The sequence below is a fragment of the Vitis riparia genome, chromosome 5 (genome assembly GCF_004353265.1).
Source record: "Vitis riparia cultivar Riparia Gloire de Montpellier isolate 1030 chromosome 5, EGFV_Vit.rip_1.0, whole genome shotgun sequence".
NCBI classification, from domain to species: domain Eukaryota; kingdom Viridiplantae; phylum Streptophyta; class Magnoliopsida; order Vitales; family Vitaceae; genus Vitis; species Vitis riparia.
The window spans coordinates 317,042-333,207 of record NC_048435.1 but is presented as its reverse complement, the minus strand read 5'-3'; the positions used below and the strand labels follow the sequence as shown (position 1 = coordinate 333,207).

Genomic DNA, 16,166 nt, shown 5'->3' with positions numbered 1-16,166 from the left:
AATTATAGTAGTTTTGATATATAATGTGTTCTTAATTTTTATTTTTATTTTTAAATGGTTCAAAAAGGCTTATTTTTATGAAGGAACTGTTTCCAAACATTGAGAAATGTTTTTAAGCTTTCTAAAATCTCCCTCGGATCTACTCTTAGTAGAAAATAATATCACATGATTGTTATAAAATTCCTTTATAAGATTTAAAACAGTGTTTCAAATAAACACATGGTAAAACTATACAAATTTAAAGCACAGATATATATATATATATATATTTTAAATATCATTGGTATAAAGATGATTTATTTTACAAAAAAAAAAAAAAAAAAGTATCTTGATGGCATGACATAGGGTCTGATACTGATATCAAGATTAGTTGCTTTCTAATTTCAATAGGTCAGGTGTTTTCTAATATTAATTGTAATGACCCCCTCCTTGTTACAATGTAGATATTGTTTATTTTCAACTCAATATTTTTTATTTTTTTGACTTGAAAGCACAAAAAAAAAAAAAAAAAAAAAAAAACAAACAAACTCATTACATATAGGACAACAATTTTTTTTTCCTAATCGATGTAAGATGATATTGCATGGCTATGTCATTCGAAAAGTTCTGAATGTCTTTTATTTCTGTATTGGTTGTTCAAATTATTTTATAAAAAATAATTAAAAATACCTTAAATTTGTTATAAAAATAAAAAGTTATTTTTTGAAACAAATTTTTGCAAAACTGTTTTCTATCAAAAGTTTACCAAATGTAATCTTTTTAAATTGATAAAAAATAGAAAACTATCTTAAAAAGAATTTCAAAATAAATCTTAACTTGTGGTAAGCCAGTTCAAAAAGGCCTCAATCTAATGTAGTAACATGCTCTTCGCCCAATGGCCAGAGAGAGTTTGAACTTTGAAGTAACTAGGCCCAACAGTACGGGCTTCAGATGCTATAAATCTATTGGGCTGGGCTTATAGGCTTGCCCTTTCGGATTTCTTTGATGGCGAGCGGGAAAAATAGTGTCGAAACTTTTGAATCTCTCTCTCTCTCTCTTCTCAACGCTCCCTAATCTCCAACGGCTGGAGCAAACTCTCCGGTGACTGTGCTGTTTTTCTCTCGTTTTCTGGAGACTCTTTCAGAACCTAGCCCCATCTTAGGGTTTTCCATTTTGTTTTTCATTTGGTCGAGAGAAGTTCAAGAGCTAGGGTTTCTAATGAAATCGGGGCATCACCAGAATGGAAGATCAGATTCACTCTGCGGAAGACCTGAGCGGTGACAGAAACGCCAGTTTCCACACCGTGCAGCCTCTCCGTGACCTCGAATCGAATTGGTCCGTGGATCTTGCCAAGAACCTTGAAGAGTATCTGCTCAAGATTTGCTCCGGTGAGATTTCCGGAAACGACGGCAGGAACGTGAATTTTGCTGAAGGTTCGGTTCCAGTTCCATTTTATACGTTTTGGCTTTTCTTTCCTATTCCTGCGTTTTATGTTCTTTAAGTAATAATTTTATCTTAAATTGGGTGTTTTTGGTGAAATGTAGCTGCTTTGCTGCTTCAAGGTTCAATTCAGGTGTATAGTCGGAAGGTGGAATATCTTTATACACTGGTTTTACATGCTTTGGAGTTCATTTCACATACAAGGTAAGGTGTTTCGTTGAATTTATGTTTCAATTTGTACTCAATTCTTATTTGATGGGGTCGGTTTTGATTAATCAATGACTTATTTATAGGCAACAGAAGACTTTAAGATTAATTGAACAGTGGGCCTTCTAATTCATATTTAGCTCTATCATTCTTAGCAAACAAAGTGTGATTTTGGATATCATTTTGTCCAATAATGTTTTATGATACCAATTTGATGTGCTTCAAAATGTTTGATTTTGTAGATTTCTTTTCTTTATTACAATGTTGGTGAGGGAACAATTGATTTGTTCAACTGAATATTTATATATCTGTGAATATCACTAGCTACCTTATTGTTCCTGTAAATCTCACTATTTCTATAAGCGCTATAACTGCTGAGCCGTTGCCACATGTTGAGAGACTAAAGATGTCATATTTGCAAGTAATTTTGTTTCTTTACTCCATTCGATCCGTGGAAATAGCAAGAGGAAGAAATTACATGATAAACTATTTTTCCTCACTCAGCTGATAAAAATAGAGGAAAGGAATGTATATGTGGTAAAGTAGAGGAGAAAATATTTAATAGACAAGAGTATTAAATTTCTTCTTAAGGGTGAGCAAAATGGGGTATAGGAGTGGGGAAATTCTATTGGAGTTGACCTGCAAGCTTAGATAGGCAAATTCAAATTAGAGGTCTGAGTTCTCTCTTCTCAAATTCCAACCAGAGGACTTTCTTCTTTGTGTGCAAGCGAGACCATAGTTCACAGCCACAAGAGGAAAATTAAAGGGCCCTGCCACTTGCCGGATGGAGGGGATAAAGGTTGAGAGAGAGGTTCATACTCTAACCATCGTGGAGACAGTACCATGCTCCACATATTGTTTGTTTGCACCAGCAACATGTGGTGCACCCTGCAAAATCTATCCTCATTTGCTGCTTAAGTTACATTTTTGTAATTGTGCAGTAATTAATCTTCACAATGTTAATTCATTATTTGAAGTTGTTTAACAAAATGGGGACATATAAAAGAGAGGAATTCTGGTGTAAATTCAGTGATTGGTTTTGTGTTATCAATAGAAGAAATAATTTACAAACTTTAGCTTTAGAAACTTAAAAAAAATTTAATGAGTTGCACTGTCTTATATAAAGGAGTCTGGATGACTTTGGTTACTTAGAAATGCTAAACAAGTTAGGGACTTACCTTTTCTAAAAGGAGGATGATATAGAGAGGAGAGACCAGGAAATTTGTTCTCTAGCCAGTAAGAAAGGAAAACTGTGTTGTCAGTTATAGAGATTTAAGAATTGAAATATATTGATATCTGCATAAACATTTAGAAGGGCCAGTCTTCGAATTAGACCAAATAATCATTAGTACATGATGTCTTGAGGTGCATGTATTTTTTTATATATTTCAGAAATGATATGGTTGAAAGAACAGAAGATGGACGAATTAGTATGTGCTAGACAATGACTTACCATAAATCCTGAATTCAAGCCTGATTTTTGCTTCCTCTGATGCATTTTTTTGCTTATGTGAACTGCTTAATTTTCCTGGTTTCTTCTCTTTCTTGATAAGGATAATCTATCTTCCTGGAATTATATTTGTTTTGTTTTATTGCAATTTGTTTTTGTTTTGAAACAGGCAGCAGGATCAACTAGAGAGAACACCCATCCAGCATGAGGAAGGTGGCTCCCATGTGGTACCTGATGAAGAAGATGATCTGTTTTGGTGTTTAGATGATGTACCTGGTATCCTGTTACTGTAATTTATTTATGATTTTTTTCTGGCTCAAGCAAAATTATTGTGCATGATAGGCTATTATTTGTTAACATTGCAGTTGAACCAAGGAATTGCCTAGATAGTACCACCAGCAAAGATGCTTCCTTGAACCAGTTTGTGAAAGCTCCTGCCAATCTAGTTGTACTTGAAGGTGACGCTACTGGTGATGGCGGGGAATTAGAGTCATATTTGGTATGAAAGTGTGTACTCTTTTGTTATGTAGTGACAGCTATTGTTTTTTCTAATATGACTTATCTATTTTATCATGCATGGTTGCAGTTAGCCACCAACGATCTTTATCGGGATTTTATTCTCTTAGATCCGTGTGATGCTGTAGCAGTTGACAGTTTTCTGAAAGGAGATAAAGATTCTAAAGGGCTGAATGGTGACTATAAGAGCGGCTCTTTAAACTCTAAGAGTTGCAAGAGCTTTCAGTCCCCCTCTAGACGTTCTGGAGGAACTGCTCATAGATCTCATGGAAAGAGCAATCTTAATGAACCTTGGGTTGATTGCAGCTTTGCAGCTAATGAGGGTAAAATTGGGCCTGAGCCACCTGCTTTTGACATTGCCGAAAACAATGATGGACATACAGATCATGCAGGATTAGATAATTCAGATGATGATGACGACGATGATGACAACGATGATCCATGGAAACCATTGAATCCACATGAAGCTGGGAACTTGAAAGTAAAACCTTTTAAGAAAGGTTGTCAAAGATTTTGTTTCTGTTGTCAGTTCTTCCTCAATCTTTGCTGTTATGCATGTAAGTTCCTGTTGTTTCTCATTTTGTTTTTTCTTCCAAGCAGTGAAGGCTTTCAGAAGGCGTGGGGTATGTTCTACTAAGCATAATATTCTTACTACTCAGTTTCCCCTTGCAAAAATGCATGGTCCTATTAGTCCAGAGCTCACAGAAATATGGGAGAAACATCGTGCTTGTGAAAGACAACAAGAACCTCAAACTCCTCCACTTTATGAGAAGGTATGCTCGTTGAAGGTTACGTGTTTGTCCATATTTGTTGCATGTTCACTTCTTGTTACATGAAGCCATATTTTCTATTTGCAGCTGCGAAACTCACTTATTCATGGAGATTCTCAGACTTTTAGTGCTTATAGTAATGTTGAGGACAACAAAGAAGATGGTGGATATGATAGTGGGGTTAATGATTTTGGGGATGAGATGCCGCATGATATGTACATGGATGATGATTTACCTCTTCATCAAGAACAGGTGAGGCTACCAGTGCTTATGTATCAAGAACAAAATATTATGCACGTCTATTGTGGTTCTTATTTGTTGAAATTGGTTCGATTGTTTGTTAACCTTTTCCCAGCATGATGATGGTGCTGCATGTTTTGATTCCATTGACAACTTGGAAGACCTTTGTCGCTCTCATCTTGTAAGCACGGCTTTCCTTAACTTTGCATCTGGATTATATTAATAGCAACCTGCTAACTTGCACCATCTTGTTATTTGTTGTAATCCATATTTTTCCAGAATACCCATGACTCTTTTGATTAAAGATAGCAAAGGTTGAAGCGTAGTTTCAAATAACTCAAATAGTGGTAATGGTACTTAACAAACCTGGTAAAAGGGGTGCTTCTGTGTGTTGATCTCCTTGTCCTTCTTCAATAATTACTTATTTGCCTTCAAGAGAGAATAATAAAAACCTATTGCATACTCCTGATTGCATGTAATTCAGGTAAAGTTTAGCTTATGGATCCTATGTCAATTTCAATACCAACTTAGTTTGAGACAAAATTTCTCAGATTCATATTTGGCTAACATATATTTTTGTACATTCGTGATTCTAGTTTTATGTAGAAACATGCAATTTCAATACCAACTTCATTAGTTTGATAAAATCTCTCGGATTCATATTTGCCTCCATGTGTAGAACATACATTCATTCTTAGTCTAAACATTCAAGTTTTTCGAACTGCAGCCACATGTATATGTATTGGTGGATTCCTGATTCTAGATTATTTAGAAACAGGGATTACCATATTTGTTGTCCGTGTTTTCTGTTCACAGGGTATTAATTTCCTCTGCAATGTTTTGTCTTGCAACCTTTGAAACTTAGCTTATCATTTTTTATCTCGTAATTAAAGATTCCTATTTTATTGGAAAATTCACCAGTCTCCAAGTATTGTCCCCAGAAAAAAAAGAACTACAAGACAGATTTCAAGGAAACGCACCTGTCTGTTTTACTATGTAGTCAATTGTACTTCTCTTCATATGATCTTTTTCTTGAATGATGCATGGTTAGTACTCAATGAATGATGGTTAGTTGGTAACATATCTTCTTTCATATAGGATGCTCTCCTTGCCAACATTGCTGAAACTGAGAAGCAGACTGAATTGGCTGCTCGGGTTTCAACATGGAAACAAAAGATAGAGCATGACTTGGAAGAGCAAGTAAATTCCATCTCCTTTGCTTCTTTTTATACTGAGACTCTCCCCTGACTGTTTTTTATACATTACAGCTAACAGTTGAGTTATGTTATTTTGCACTTTTAAGTTCCTCATTGGGGTCAATTAAGGAAAGCCTTTTCCTGACAGGACTTGCGACCTCCATTTGATATTCATGATTATGGAGACAGAATTTTGGAAAAATTATCCCACAAAGCTGAAAATGGAAATGTCATGTCCTTTAGTGAAGTTGTCAGTGGCCAAGAAAAGCACGATGTGGCACGATCCTTTTCTGCACTCCTTCAACTGGTAATTCCTTGTTGATGTTTGAAAATGCTAGGTGTGTTTTGTAGCAAGTTGAGAGAAGAATAGCTTCTAGTTACATTTTTAGGTTGAGTTCTGCTGTGTTACTTAAACATCTCCAACTACCAATATACTAAGTGATTAAAGCTGGGACTGCTTGGCTTCTGGGTGAAATTAAAACTTCCCATTTTGATGTTTCAGGTGAACAATGAAGATGTCAATCTGGATAGGGGTGGAACTGATGGTGAGTCCGTGTGTTACACAGATGCAAATCCTTTCTATATTAAGCTCCTTAACCGTGACAAGAGACGGGAGGAAGTGCAGCTCCGTTCAACCAAGAAGAGAGCTAAATCTCCAACAAAGAAAGAATGCACCAAGGGCAATAGGGACAAATCAGAAATAGAGAACCGTCCACCTGTTAGTTCATCGTCAACAACAGCACTTCAACCCCAACCAAATTGCAAATTCTCTGTGAAACTCGGAAAAATTAATCCCATTCGATGCACTCCTGAACGCAAGAGGAGGCGAAGGTCTCGGATTGCTGAACCGGTTGACTTACATTCTTCAAGATGACACGACCCTCATGAGGCAAGTTTGGCTATAATCTTCTATTGTTCTGGGCAATTTTTCAAACCCCTTCCATTGAATTGCTTGGAGTGAGAGAAGGTGAGCTGCCAATGTAGTCCTAGATTACTAACTATTTTCAGCTCGTGATTGGCTTCTGTAGCATTTTTTTTTTCTCTCAAGGTATCTTCTTGTGCTTGTATCTGTAAGTCAAGTAGCATTGTAACAACATATTTAATCCGACAGATTTAGACTAGGTCTTTTTCTTTTCTTCCTTTTTTTTTGGCCAGAAATAATGTCAGTCAGTCAATTAACCGAGAATTTTACACATCACAGCTCCCCTGTCTCTTGGACCATACAGAAATTCCTGACTTCTGAGAAAAACCCCCTTCATACGGCAGCTTATTGTAAGCTTGGCGGGGTAATTTACTATTTCCCGTGTTTACTTCCAACTTGTAAATCAGTTTCTAATATTGCATTTGACTTTAAAAAGGAGCATTGCTTCAAACATTAAATGAAATTTGATCTTTTGGGAATCACAGGGCATCCCTTTGACTACATCTACCACCGTTCAAAGATTTGAACCAAAATTCATAAAGAGCTTTAAAAACACAGTGGCTACCACGGCTCTACTCCAATATGAGGATGACTAAGCAAAAGCATAGGAGAGACGTAAGGCTTTTCCAAAGACAAAAGACGTGAGCACCACTAATTCCTCTCCCTCCCCCTCTCCCTCCTAAAGTAATGGTCTTGGTTTGAACTTTGACAGTAGTGACCTCACCAGCTCCATTATATTTTGGTTACAAGGTTGGTGTTCTGACCAGCTCCATCTCAAGTCAAGCTCCAGTTCATGCCGTCATCTCAAGTATGGAGAGTTAGGTACGTTATTGACCCTTGACCCCCCCTCTTTCTAAGCTATAAATCTTACCTGAATCTCTAATTAGGCTTCTAACTCTTTTTTATTAGAAGCAACTTAACAATGGGCTCTCCTTTTCTTAGCTTGCCTGAAGATAATAGATTTCAGAAACTGACAACTGGCAAAAGATATAAAGACAAAGAATGGAATGATAAAAGTCGAGAGTAAGTTTTGGAAAGGGGGGAAAATATTGAAAGGATGTCAATCATGTCGAAAGGAATCCGAACTGCATTCCGCGTAACCGTAAACCCCATTTACACTGGCTTGCTATTTTACAATAATAGGAAACTGATTGACGTGCCTATTCAATCTGCAAAAGGACATAAAGAAGTAGCGAGAATGACAAGCCCCTGTTATCCTACGCGGTTTTAGAGTTACTTTCTGTCTAAAACCGATTATACCACAAATTTCAAATTTTAGTAATTTTTTGACAACGGATTTGATGTGGGGACCACATGATAAAATGTTCTACCAAATGAATTTATTTTTCTCATTACTAAATACTAACATTGAATTCTCTTCCATTTTCTTAGTCTCCAAGCATCACCAAAACTAATTGATAATGCCTACTTACAATCAAACTATATTATTTTCTTCCTCCTCAATTCAACAACAAGTCTTAGGTGGATAGAAAAATGGAAAAGGTTTTTATTTCTTTAACTTATGTTAGAAAGAAAATTAGAGGGAGAAAAAGAAAATATTCCATTTTACGTGGGTCTCAATTATTAAAATATTGTTTTTTTTTTTTTTTAAAAATATAGCAGCGCAATGCTTCTGAAGTTTCCTTTCAATTATTCACTTGATAATTTGATTTGCATAGAGATTCTTTATTCGGCGTGGCTGGTTTCCTCTGTCACCAGAGATTCAATTACGCGTGGATACAGAAAATACAACACTCAAAATCATTTCCAATAATTTCATTTCTAATCATATAAAATAAATTAAATTAAGTAATTATATTAAAATTTTCATCATTCATTTTCTAATTATCTATTTTGGCCACGTCACCATTAATCGAAAGGAACAAGCCAAATTGGTAATTCTAGTCGAAAAAGAAAAAAAAATCAACAAATGAATTCTTCAGTATCTACAGGTCAAACATCGCCCGCCATCACAGGTAGCGGAAAAACCGCCACGGGTTGATATTTGCCACGTGGACGCATGATCGCCCCCATCCACGACACTCGCATAATGTTTTGTGCACCCCGTTTGATTAGCCGTCGCGTGAGATTCACGACAGCGATCTGACTCACCTCGAAGCCTGAGGCTGAGGCTGAGGCTGAGGCTGAGTCTGAATCTGCTGAGTGTCTTCTGTGCCTCGCTCGATGTCGGCCTCGAACTCAGTCACAGACCCGCAACTGACACCAGGGACTGATGTAGGAGAGAGCATCGATTTTCGGTCCCTGCTAAGGATTCTCTTCAGTGAAAGTATACGACTTCCTGGTGATTTTTGCACCCGAGTCGCCGGCGATTCCAGCAGTGACTCGTCCTCTGATAGTCCAAAATTCTCGTTCCTCCTGGGAACTTCAATTGACACGCCTGCAAGCTCACTGGACTTCCTTCGACTCCCAACTGAGGATGACCCCACCGACGAGGAAGTACGCAGCCGACCCGTGCGATCTTCGTCGTGCTGGCATGTGGAGCACAAAGCGGAAGTCGATCCGCCCTCTGTTTCAGCCATCGAAATCACGACGTCGGTTGGATTCCGGCTTGCCGACTCTGAGGTTTCGGCGTTGACGGCAGATCGGCAGAGGGGGCAAGTGGAGTGAGAGTGAAACCACATGTCGATGCAGCCGATATGGAAAGAGTGATTACACTTGGGAAGACGACGACCCTTCTCGTTCTCCTCAAACTCAGATAGGCACACGGCACATTCAGACATATCCGTGTGGGTCTTGGAGGAGTACACGAACACCGGAAGCGAATTCAGAATAGAAGCGTCGAGACCGCGCGTCGGAGAAGAGACGGAGGCGGCTGGGTTGGTGGGGTCCACGTAGAACACCAAATGATGCCGGCGCCGGGCACGAGCATGATGGCGGCGGCGCGTCCTGTACAGATACCACCGAGCGTAGATGTGAAGACATACCATGAGCACTACGACAGCGAACAAAATCACAATCGCGCTCAGCATAATCTTGCCGCTCAATGCATAGCCCGTGGCCGCATTGTTTGCAGACCAATCCTCGGGGTCGGAACGGCCGTGTTCCATTCTCCGATCTGAAAGAGATAAAGACGTGGGAATTATGGATTCAGGAGAGAGAAGGAGATAGGATCGAAGAGGGAAGAAGCAGAAAAGGGGGTTTTAAATGGAAAAAATGGGCAAATTGAGTAGAAGAGGAAGGTTCTTGAGGCTTTCTCTCTATCCTATATTTCCATAGACGCCGAGCTTGACGCGGGATTCCTACGATGACGTAAGCGCCCTCCCCACTCCTTATTTGCTTACTCTTTGGGGCTTACCACTTACCACTTACCACTTACCACTACCGCTCTAAATATTTTATTGGGTATATCTTTTTAATCTTTTTACCCGTGTTCTCTTAGTCTTTTTCTTCTTCATGACCCTCATTCTTTTTTTCTTTTTTTTTAAAAAGAAATTATTATTTTTTATTTGGGGTTCACACCGCTATTTCTAAGTTTGAAACTTTGAATAAGATCCGAACATAAGTTGCATCAAAGAAATAAAATGCTCTGTATATAATTGTTATACCATTTTTTCTATCATATTTTAATAAAAAATATTAATTGAAAGTCTATTTAATATTTGGATATAGTTGTTTAGGGATTAATATTGTTTTAAAATATGTATATTAATGACTCTTTGTCACGTTAAAAAAAAAAAATCTAATTAAGCACCCACTTTTTTTTTTTCCCCTTTTTCTTTCTCAATAAAGATGATTGAAAATATCTAATTCTCTCTCGCTTTTTTTTTTCTTTATAATTTTAAATTTTAAGGAAATTCAGTTGGATGCAGTCTGATGACTTTAGGTAAAGTGGAATTTTCGCGGAACCCTGTTCAAAGGTTTGATTCCTCACACGTTTTCCATTTCCATACTTAAATTTCTAATGAGACTGACTGTGGGCGCGTGTGACGTCACGTGAATCCTGTAGTTCAGTCCTTCAGCATGTTCTCCGTTGACTCTCCCAGTGAAATCTAATATTGGGTCCCAGCCCATAAGTTTGGGCCTCTCCGATGGATCCAATAATTAGGCTTACTCCCAAAAATCATTGGCCCAATCGTGTCTCGGAACATTTATATCATCAGATGGGTCCAACCCAGGTGTGGCCCATAAACTAAGAATATGGTTACATTCATCACAAGGCCCTCATATAAAAGATAGTTTTCTACTTTTCTTAACCGATGTTACTACCTATGTATAGTAAAAGGTCCTCAAAACATTTTCAACTATTATTCAAAAAACTTTATAAAAAATAATTGAAACACCTAAAACTAGTTCCAAAAATTACTTATTTTCCAAGCAAATTCTTAGAAAATTAATTTCTACAAAAAATTTAGTCACGTTTTCTAAAATTAAAAATATTTACTGTTCACAAGAACAGTCGGCAAACAGATCTTACATTTATGGTTGTAGTTTGTTGGATGGGGCGGATGGGCCAATAAACTATGGGCTCTAGTCCTGACTTCGGTATTATAGCTTATTTGTTTGACCCAATCCTTAGTTCAACCTCTGGCGTACGTTACAGGTAATCTAATCGCTCCTTTAATTTATTGATATTGGAAGACCACTAGCAAGTATTGATTTCGGGGGTCTTGTCCCCGATTATTCTGATAAAAAATTTTCCCATCCTTTTGGGCCTTTTGGCACACAGGATCCATTTGATAACATTAAAATGGTAAATCCATATAATGTTGGACGCTCTTCAAAATACGACCACACCATGTCAGCATTAAAAAGCAATGTGACATTAAAACATTAATTTGATCTACTTTACATCACTAAGTCAACAAAGGCGCTTCCGCTTTATGAGAATATTAAGAAATATATTGGTATCAATGGAAATTTATGAGAAATAAGCAAAACTTGAAAAAAAAAATCATTTAAAAATTTTCATAAACATAGATTAAATTATTTTTTTGAAAAATTAATATAAATATGATATAATAATATTAAAGAAATATATATACACGCTAAGCCTGAATAAGAATATATAAATATTTTGATTTCTTTCAAAATATTAAATTGTTTAGGGGTTTTTTTTTTTTTTTTACTAATATTAAATATTTGGATACAAATTAGTACTGGCCCTACTGGGAATGGAGGTAGATCTCATTATTCATTAAAACATGAATCTCATGGACGTGACCAAGTTATCAGAAACCGACCCACATGCCTGAATTTCAATTAATGCCATTCAAAGGAGTTAAGAGGGGGAGAGAGAGAGAGGGGCCAAGCATTGGAAGCCTAAAAAGATGCCACTGCATTTGCTTTCACATTCACATTCACTAGGCCTCTTCCATTAGCCAACGGCCCATTTGTTGGTTCGCCTTGAGCCCCTCTGCTTTTCTCACTCTCCGTCTCTCTGCAAAATCAAGTGAATCATACACACAGAGGCATAATGTCGAATCAGTGTCCGATATTTCCCATGCCCGAGCCTCACCACTTCAGCGACTATGGCTTTGATCCTCAAATCGACTACTTTCAGGTTTAATACTCTTCTTCATTCTGGATTTTCCTTTCAGCCTTGCCCCTTTACCCAGTTGGTTATTTCTTTCTTTCTTTCTTTTTGGGGGGTTTTAGGTGCTGGAGGAGGCGAGGAAGCACAAGCGCGAGGCGAGATCCATTGATTCTCTGCACTTCAAGCTTCAGAAGCCCATCTCCAAGGACGACTCCAAGAAGAGCGGCAAGATTAAGAGGAAGCGATGGTGGAGAAGCGCTCTCCTCTTCTTCAAATGGAGGTGGACCCACAGCGACAGTCGTCTCCACCGCGACGACGACGACGACGACGACCTTGATGTTCACCGCGCTAGAGCCAGAGCCTTCAGGGCCTCCATTTCAGGCCCGGTGTATATCACCGAGAGCAGAAGCGGCTCCTCCACGCCGTACAGAACTTCCAGCCGGCCCTCCTCTGGGCCTCTCGCTGGAACACTAACCCCGGCTAGGAGAGGGGAGGTGGAGATACCTTATCTCAGCCTCAGAGAGCTCAATCTGGAGCAGCAACAGCAGCAACATAGAATCTCAACCTCTGCCGCCATGCCCATATACCTAGTTACTTAGCTACTGTTTGGTTGGTTAGAATCCTGAAAGTGGTTTTCTCTGCTTTTTAAATGCTAAAATCATCCCATTTCTGTTTTTTTATTTTTTGCTTTCAAAAGCGAAAAAAAAAAAAAATCTTAAAACCAAATGAAGGTTTGTGTTTAGATTTGGTTAGCCTTGTTTATATTTCAGGTTTCTGCCCCATTTGGGTTGTGCAAATCTCTTGTAGAGATTTTGGATTCTCCCTGGCTTTTTTTAATTTCTGCAATAGAGAAACTCCTCGTTTGACCAACTCACCTTTGGTAAGCCTTTGAAAGCGTTTTTTCTGCTTTTAGAAGCAGAAAAAAAGAAAAAAGAAAAGCAAGAAAATTACTTTTGGAAATGCTAACCAAGCAGTTCCCGAGTCGATTTGTTTCTGTGAGGTGATGGTTTGTAAGCATGTGAGTTGGAAAGATCACCAACCCATGTCGTTTTATTCCTTTTGTCCTGCGTATTGAAGTACTCCTTGGATGTTTAGCCATTTGATCATGACTCTGCAACTCGCACTGTATTAAGAAAAATTTAAATAGGGGAGAGGGCTGTTGCTGGTAAACTCATTTAACGGATAAATTATTTTGGTCAATCCATTATAGAGAGGAGGGCCTTTTTCTATTCAAATACTACAAAAAAGAAAAAACATATGATCTCTGCATATCTCAGAGATTTGATTTGCTTTTAAAATAATTTATTTTCAATTACTTTTTTTAATGGTTCTTATTTTCGAGATGTATCAGTTATAAAAACGAGGATGGAAATAATTGTTTAAATAATGTAAAATGGGATATATGTTTACTTATTAATTTGTTCAATCTATTTAATTATAATTTTTGAAGTGTTTGCCCAATTTTCTGTGATCTCAGACATGGAATGGAACCGAAATGGGTTGGCGAGGAGGATGAGGACTGAACAACTTTTTTTTCCTAATAAATTTGTAAAAAGTTGCATTCAAAGTGCTTTTATAAAAGGGGTGTTGTTCAATTGGCAGTTGCCGTGGCCTGCAGTAGTGTCCCATGAGTTGGTGTGGGGTTCCAAACTGAAAACTTTCCGTTGGTGTTGGAAGGCCCCACATTTGGATCACTATTGAATAAAGGAAACTTTGGGAAATTGGGCAATGTGACTTGAGACCCATCCACCGATGTGGACTTGTGAGGGAGATATGTATTTTATATATACCCTTGGGTGGGGTGGGGGAGGTGGGGGCTAAGAGCGTATGAGGAACATGGAAAGGAGAGGAGTGCAGCCGGGTTATGGGGAAAAGGCAGTGAGGCATGGTGATGGTGCACGTTCTTGGGACTCTGGTCTGTGGGTGCGAGTGAGGCGGTGGAGGAAGGGAGAATGGAGGTTTGGGTGGGGGTGGTGAAGACTGAAGAGTCGGTTTCAGTGAGGCACTAGGCTCCAAAACAAGAGACGGCGGTGTCATGTGCTTGACTCCGCAGTCCAAGCTCACATGGCAACGTGACCGTGTCAGTTGTGTTGTGGACTGTGGGAGGGTTGAGATGACAGTGAAAGGGTGAAAAAAATCTTCATTCCTCATACATTTCTGTCCCACAGTCGCTGAGATTTCTCGAATTGGATCACTCCCATGTGCCACATCCATCACCTGTAGGGCTGTAAGCACAGCAACATCCGGATTGAGAGAAAGGTTAGAAAAAGTTTCCAGTATTATATATAAACTTTTTTTAATTGTATACATATGTTTTAAACCCAGCATTTATACTGTTGGGAGTAGCCGAGTAGGTCACATTATATTAGTAATTATTTCAAATTTTACTTCTTTCCACTGTTAAACACAAAAGTTGTATGCTATTCTAATCTGCTGGCTATTATTTTCATTGTGAACATAATGTCCAAAGACAAAGATGATATGAAGGTAGACCCCTGCATTAGAATAGCATCCTCATTTTCATATTCATTCTGTTATAGGTATAATGAGTAAAAACATCAACCAAATGATTTGGTGATAGTGAAATATAATATATACTTAAGAACAAAATATTAATATCCTCTAATGCAATTTATTGCGATGATTAATGAGTTATGTTTGGTTGGTTAGATATAATATGAAATAAGATTATATATCCTATCCATATTTAGAACCTGTTTAGTAGTAATTCTAGGAAGCGTTTTTAATCTTTTTAATACTTGAAACTTTTTATCATTCAAGTGTTAAAAATGTTAGAAATGTTTCCTAAAATCACCATCAAACACACTCTTAATTGATTATGAGATATGTTAAGTTATCCTATGTTTATCATATCTCATGTTTAATTGAATTTGAGAAAATATAAATAATGAGATATATTATCAAACATATATGTTGTATAATAATTTCCGATTAATATCAAGTATGAAAAAGACGTTATATATATATATATATATTTTTTTATATAGAAAACCCTAAGATATACAAGTTCTGTGGAAGATAGTATTCTCATATGCATATGATATCATATTCTATAATGTACTCATAGCTCAAATTTTTCGTTTGATAAAGACTTGTATACTTGGTCATGTAATTGTTAGTTAGAGAAGCTTCAAACAATCTTGCATCCGTCAAAAAAACCTAGTAGATCTCTTCATTGGGATCCTGCCAACCAAATATTTGATACTCACAGGAATAACGTAAGAGCAACATGTATAATATGTTAGCTTTGGGGCTAATGGGAGAGGGTTAGAAACTTAGAATTAGCTTGTAGAAAGCAAGACCATCATGAAACAAATTCATTTGGGCCTTAGCTACATTAAACTAAGCCCCAACCAAGTAGATTTGGGTTGGACCACGTATTGCTTCCTGGCTCAGGGCTGGGCCACAGACAACCTCTGAAAAACTTGAACCCCTTATTAAGCCCATCATTGTAGATGTCCACGTGATTCACGGCATGGACACTTGCGTTGTTTTTGTGGCTTGGTGGGAGACCACCATAATTGGATTTCTTTCTCCCTTGCTCACCACCTGTTTCGTGGACCCCTCTCATGTGATGTGGACTGCAACAAAAGTAAAGTAAAATTTGTACGCTGAGGCTGGCCCAGGCTTGACTTATAACTTAATAAAGAGCCAAACAAGTAATCATAGCGGAATGACTTGCTCAACAATAAAATATATATCTAAGACCTCTTTTAATTTAGACTCCATTTATATTACATTTACTCTAATTTCCTTTACTATCTAAAACCTTTGGCACTTTTTTTTATATGAAAAATAATGAAAATAATCAAATTACATTTGTTGATTATTGCTTTTATTTTTTCTTTATTAGTTATTTTTATAGTATAATAAAAAAAATTAGTATGTTTATAATTAGCAAAAGAATTAATCAATTGTATTTTTTTTTTTG

At 37.4% G+C, this 16,166-nt stretch overlaps 3 protein-coding genes across 6 annotated transcripts; 2 read left to right on the top strand and 1 right to left on the bottom strand.

The window, feature by feature from the left end:
• The first annotated feature begins 983 nt into the window (after positions 1 to 983).
• On the top strand, positions 984 to 8,128 carry LOC117913906 (condensin-2 complex subunit H2). 4 transcript variants are annotated; one of them, XR_004651183.1, is made up of 15 exons: positions 984 to 1,412; positions 1,524 to 1,623; positions 3,246 to 3,352; positions 3,442 to 3,575; positions 3,663 to 4,092; positions 4,193 to 4,365; positions 4,450 to 4,614; positions 4,718 to 4,783; positions 5,701 to 5,802; positions 5,947 to 6,105; positions 6,301 to 6,846; positions 7,000 to 7,070; positions 7,206 to 7,361; positions 7,471 to 7,542; positions 7,663 to 8,128. XR_004651183.1 is itself a non-coding variant. In XM_034829022.1 (11 exons), exons 1-11 carry the CDS (start codon positions 1,220 to 1,222, stop codon positions 6,670 to 6,672), a joined length of 2,001 nt encoding a protein of 666 aa, XP_034684913.1. In that variant the 5' UTR covers positions 984 to 1,219; the 3' UTR covers positions 6,673 to 7,115. The 4 variants fall into 4 exon arrangements, 2 of the variants coding, with proteins under 2 accessions (XP_034684913.1, XP_034684914.1); XR_004651182.1 differs by having other exon boundaries at positions 7,000 to 7,084; XM_034829022.1 differs by lacking the exons at positions 7,206 to 7,361; positions 7,471 to 7,542; positions 7,663 to 8,128 and having other exon boundaries at positions 6,301 to 7,115.
• A 383-nt stretch (positions 8,129 to 8,511) lies between these two features.
• On the bottom strand, positions 8,512 to 9,933 carry LOC117915420 (RING-H2 finger protein ATL2). The gene has a single exon (XM_034831007.1). It carries the CDS (start codon positions 9,786 to 9,788, stop codon positions 8,829 to 8,831), a length of 960 nt encoding a protein of 319 aa, XP_034686898.1. The 5' UTR covers positions 9,789 to 9,933; the 3' UTR covers positions 8,512 to 8,828.
• A 2,050-nt stretch (positions 9,934 to 11,983) lies between these two features.
• On the top strand, positions 11,984 to 13,384 carry LOC117913821. Its single transcript, XM_034828872.1, has 2 exons — positions 11,984 to 12,241; positions 12,337 to 13,384. The coding sequence occupies exons 1-2, from the start codon at positions 12,155 to 12,157 to the stop codon at positions 12,811 to 12,813; spliced, it is 564 nt and encodes a 187-aa protein (XP_034684763.1). The 5' UTR covers positions 11,984 to 12,154; the 3' UTR covers positions 12,814 to 13,384.
• The last annotated feature ends 2,782 nt before the right edge of the window (positions 13,385 to 16,166 follow it).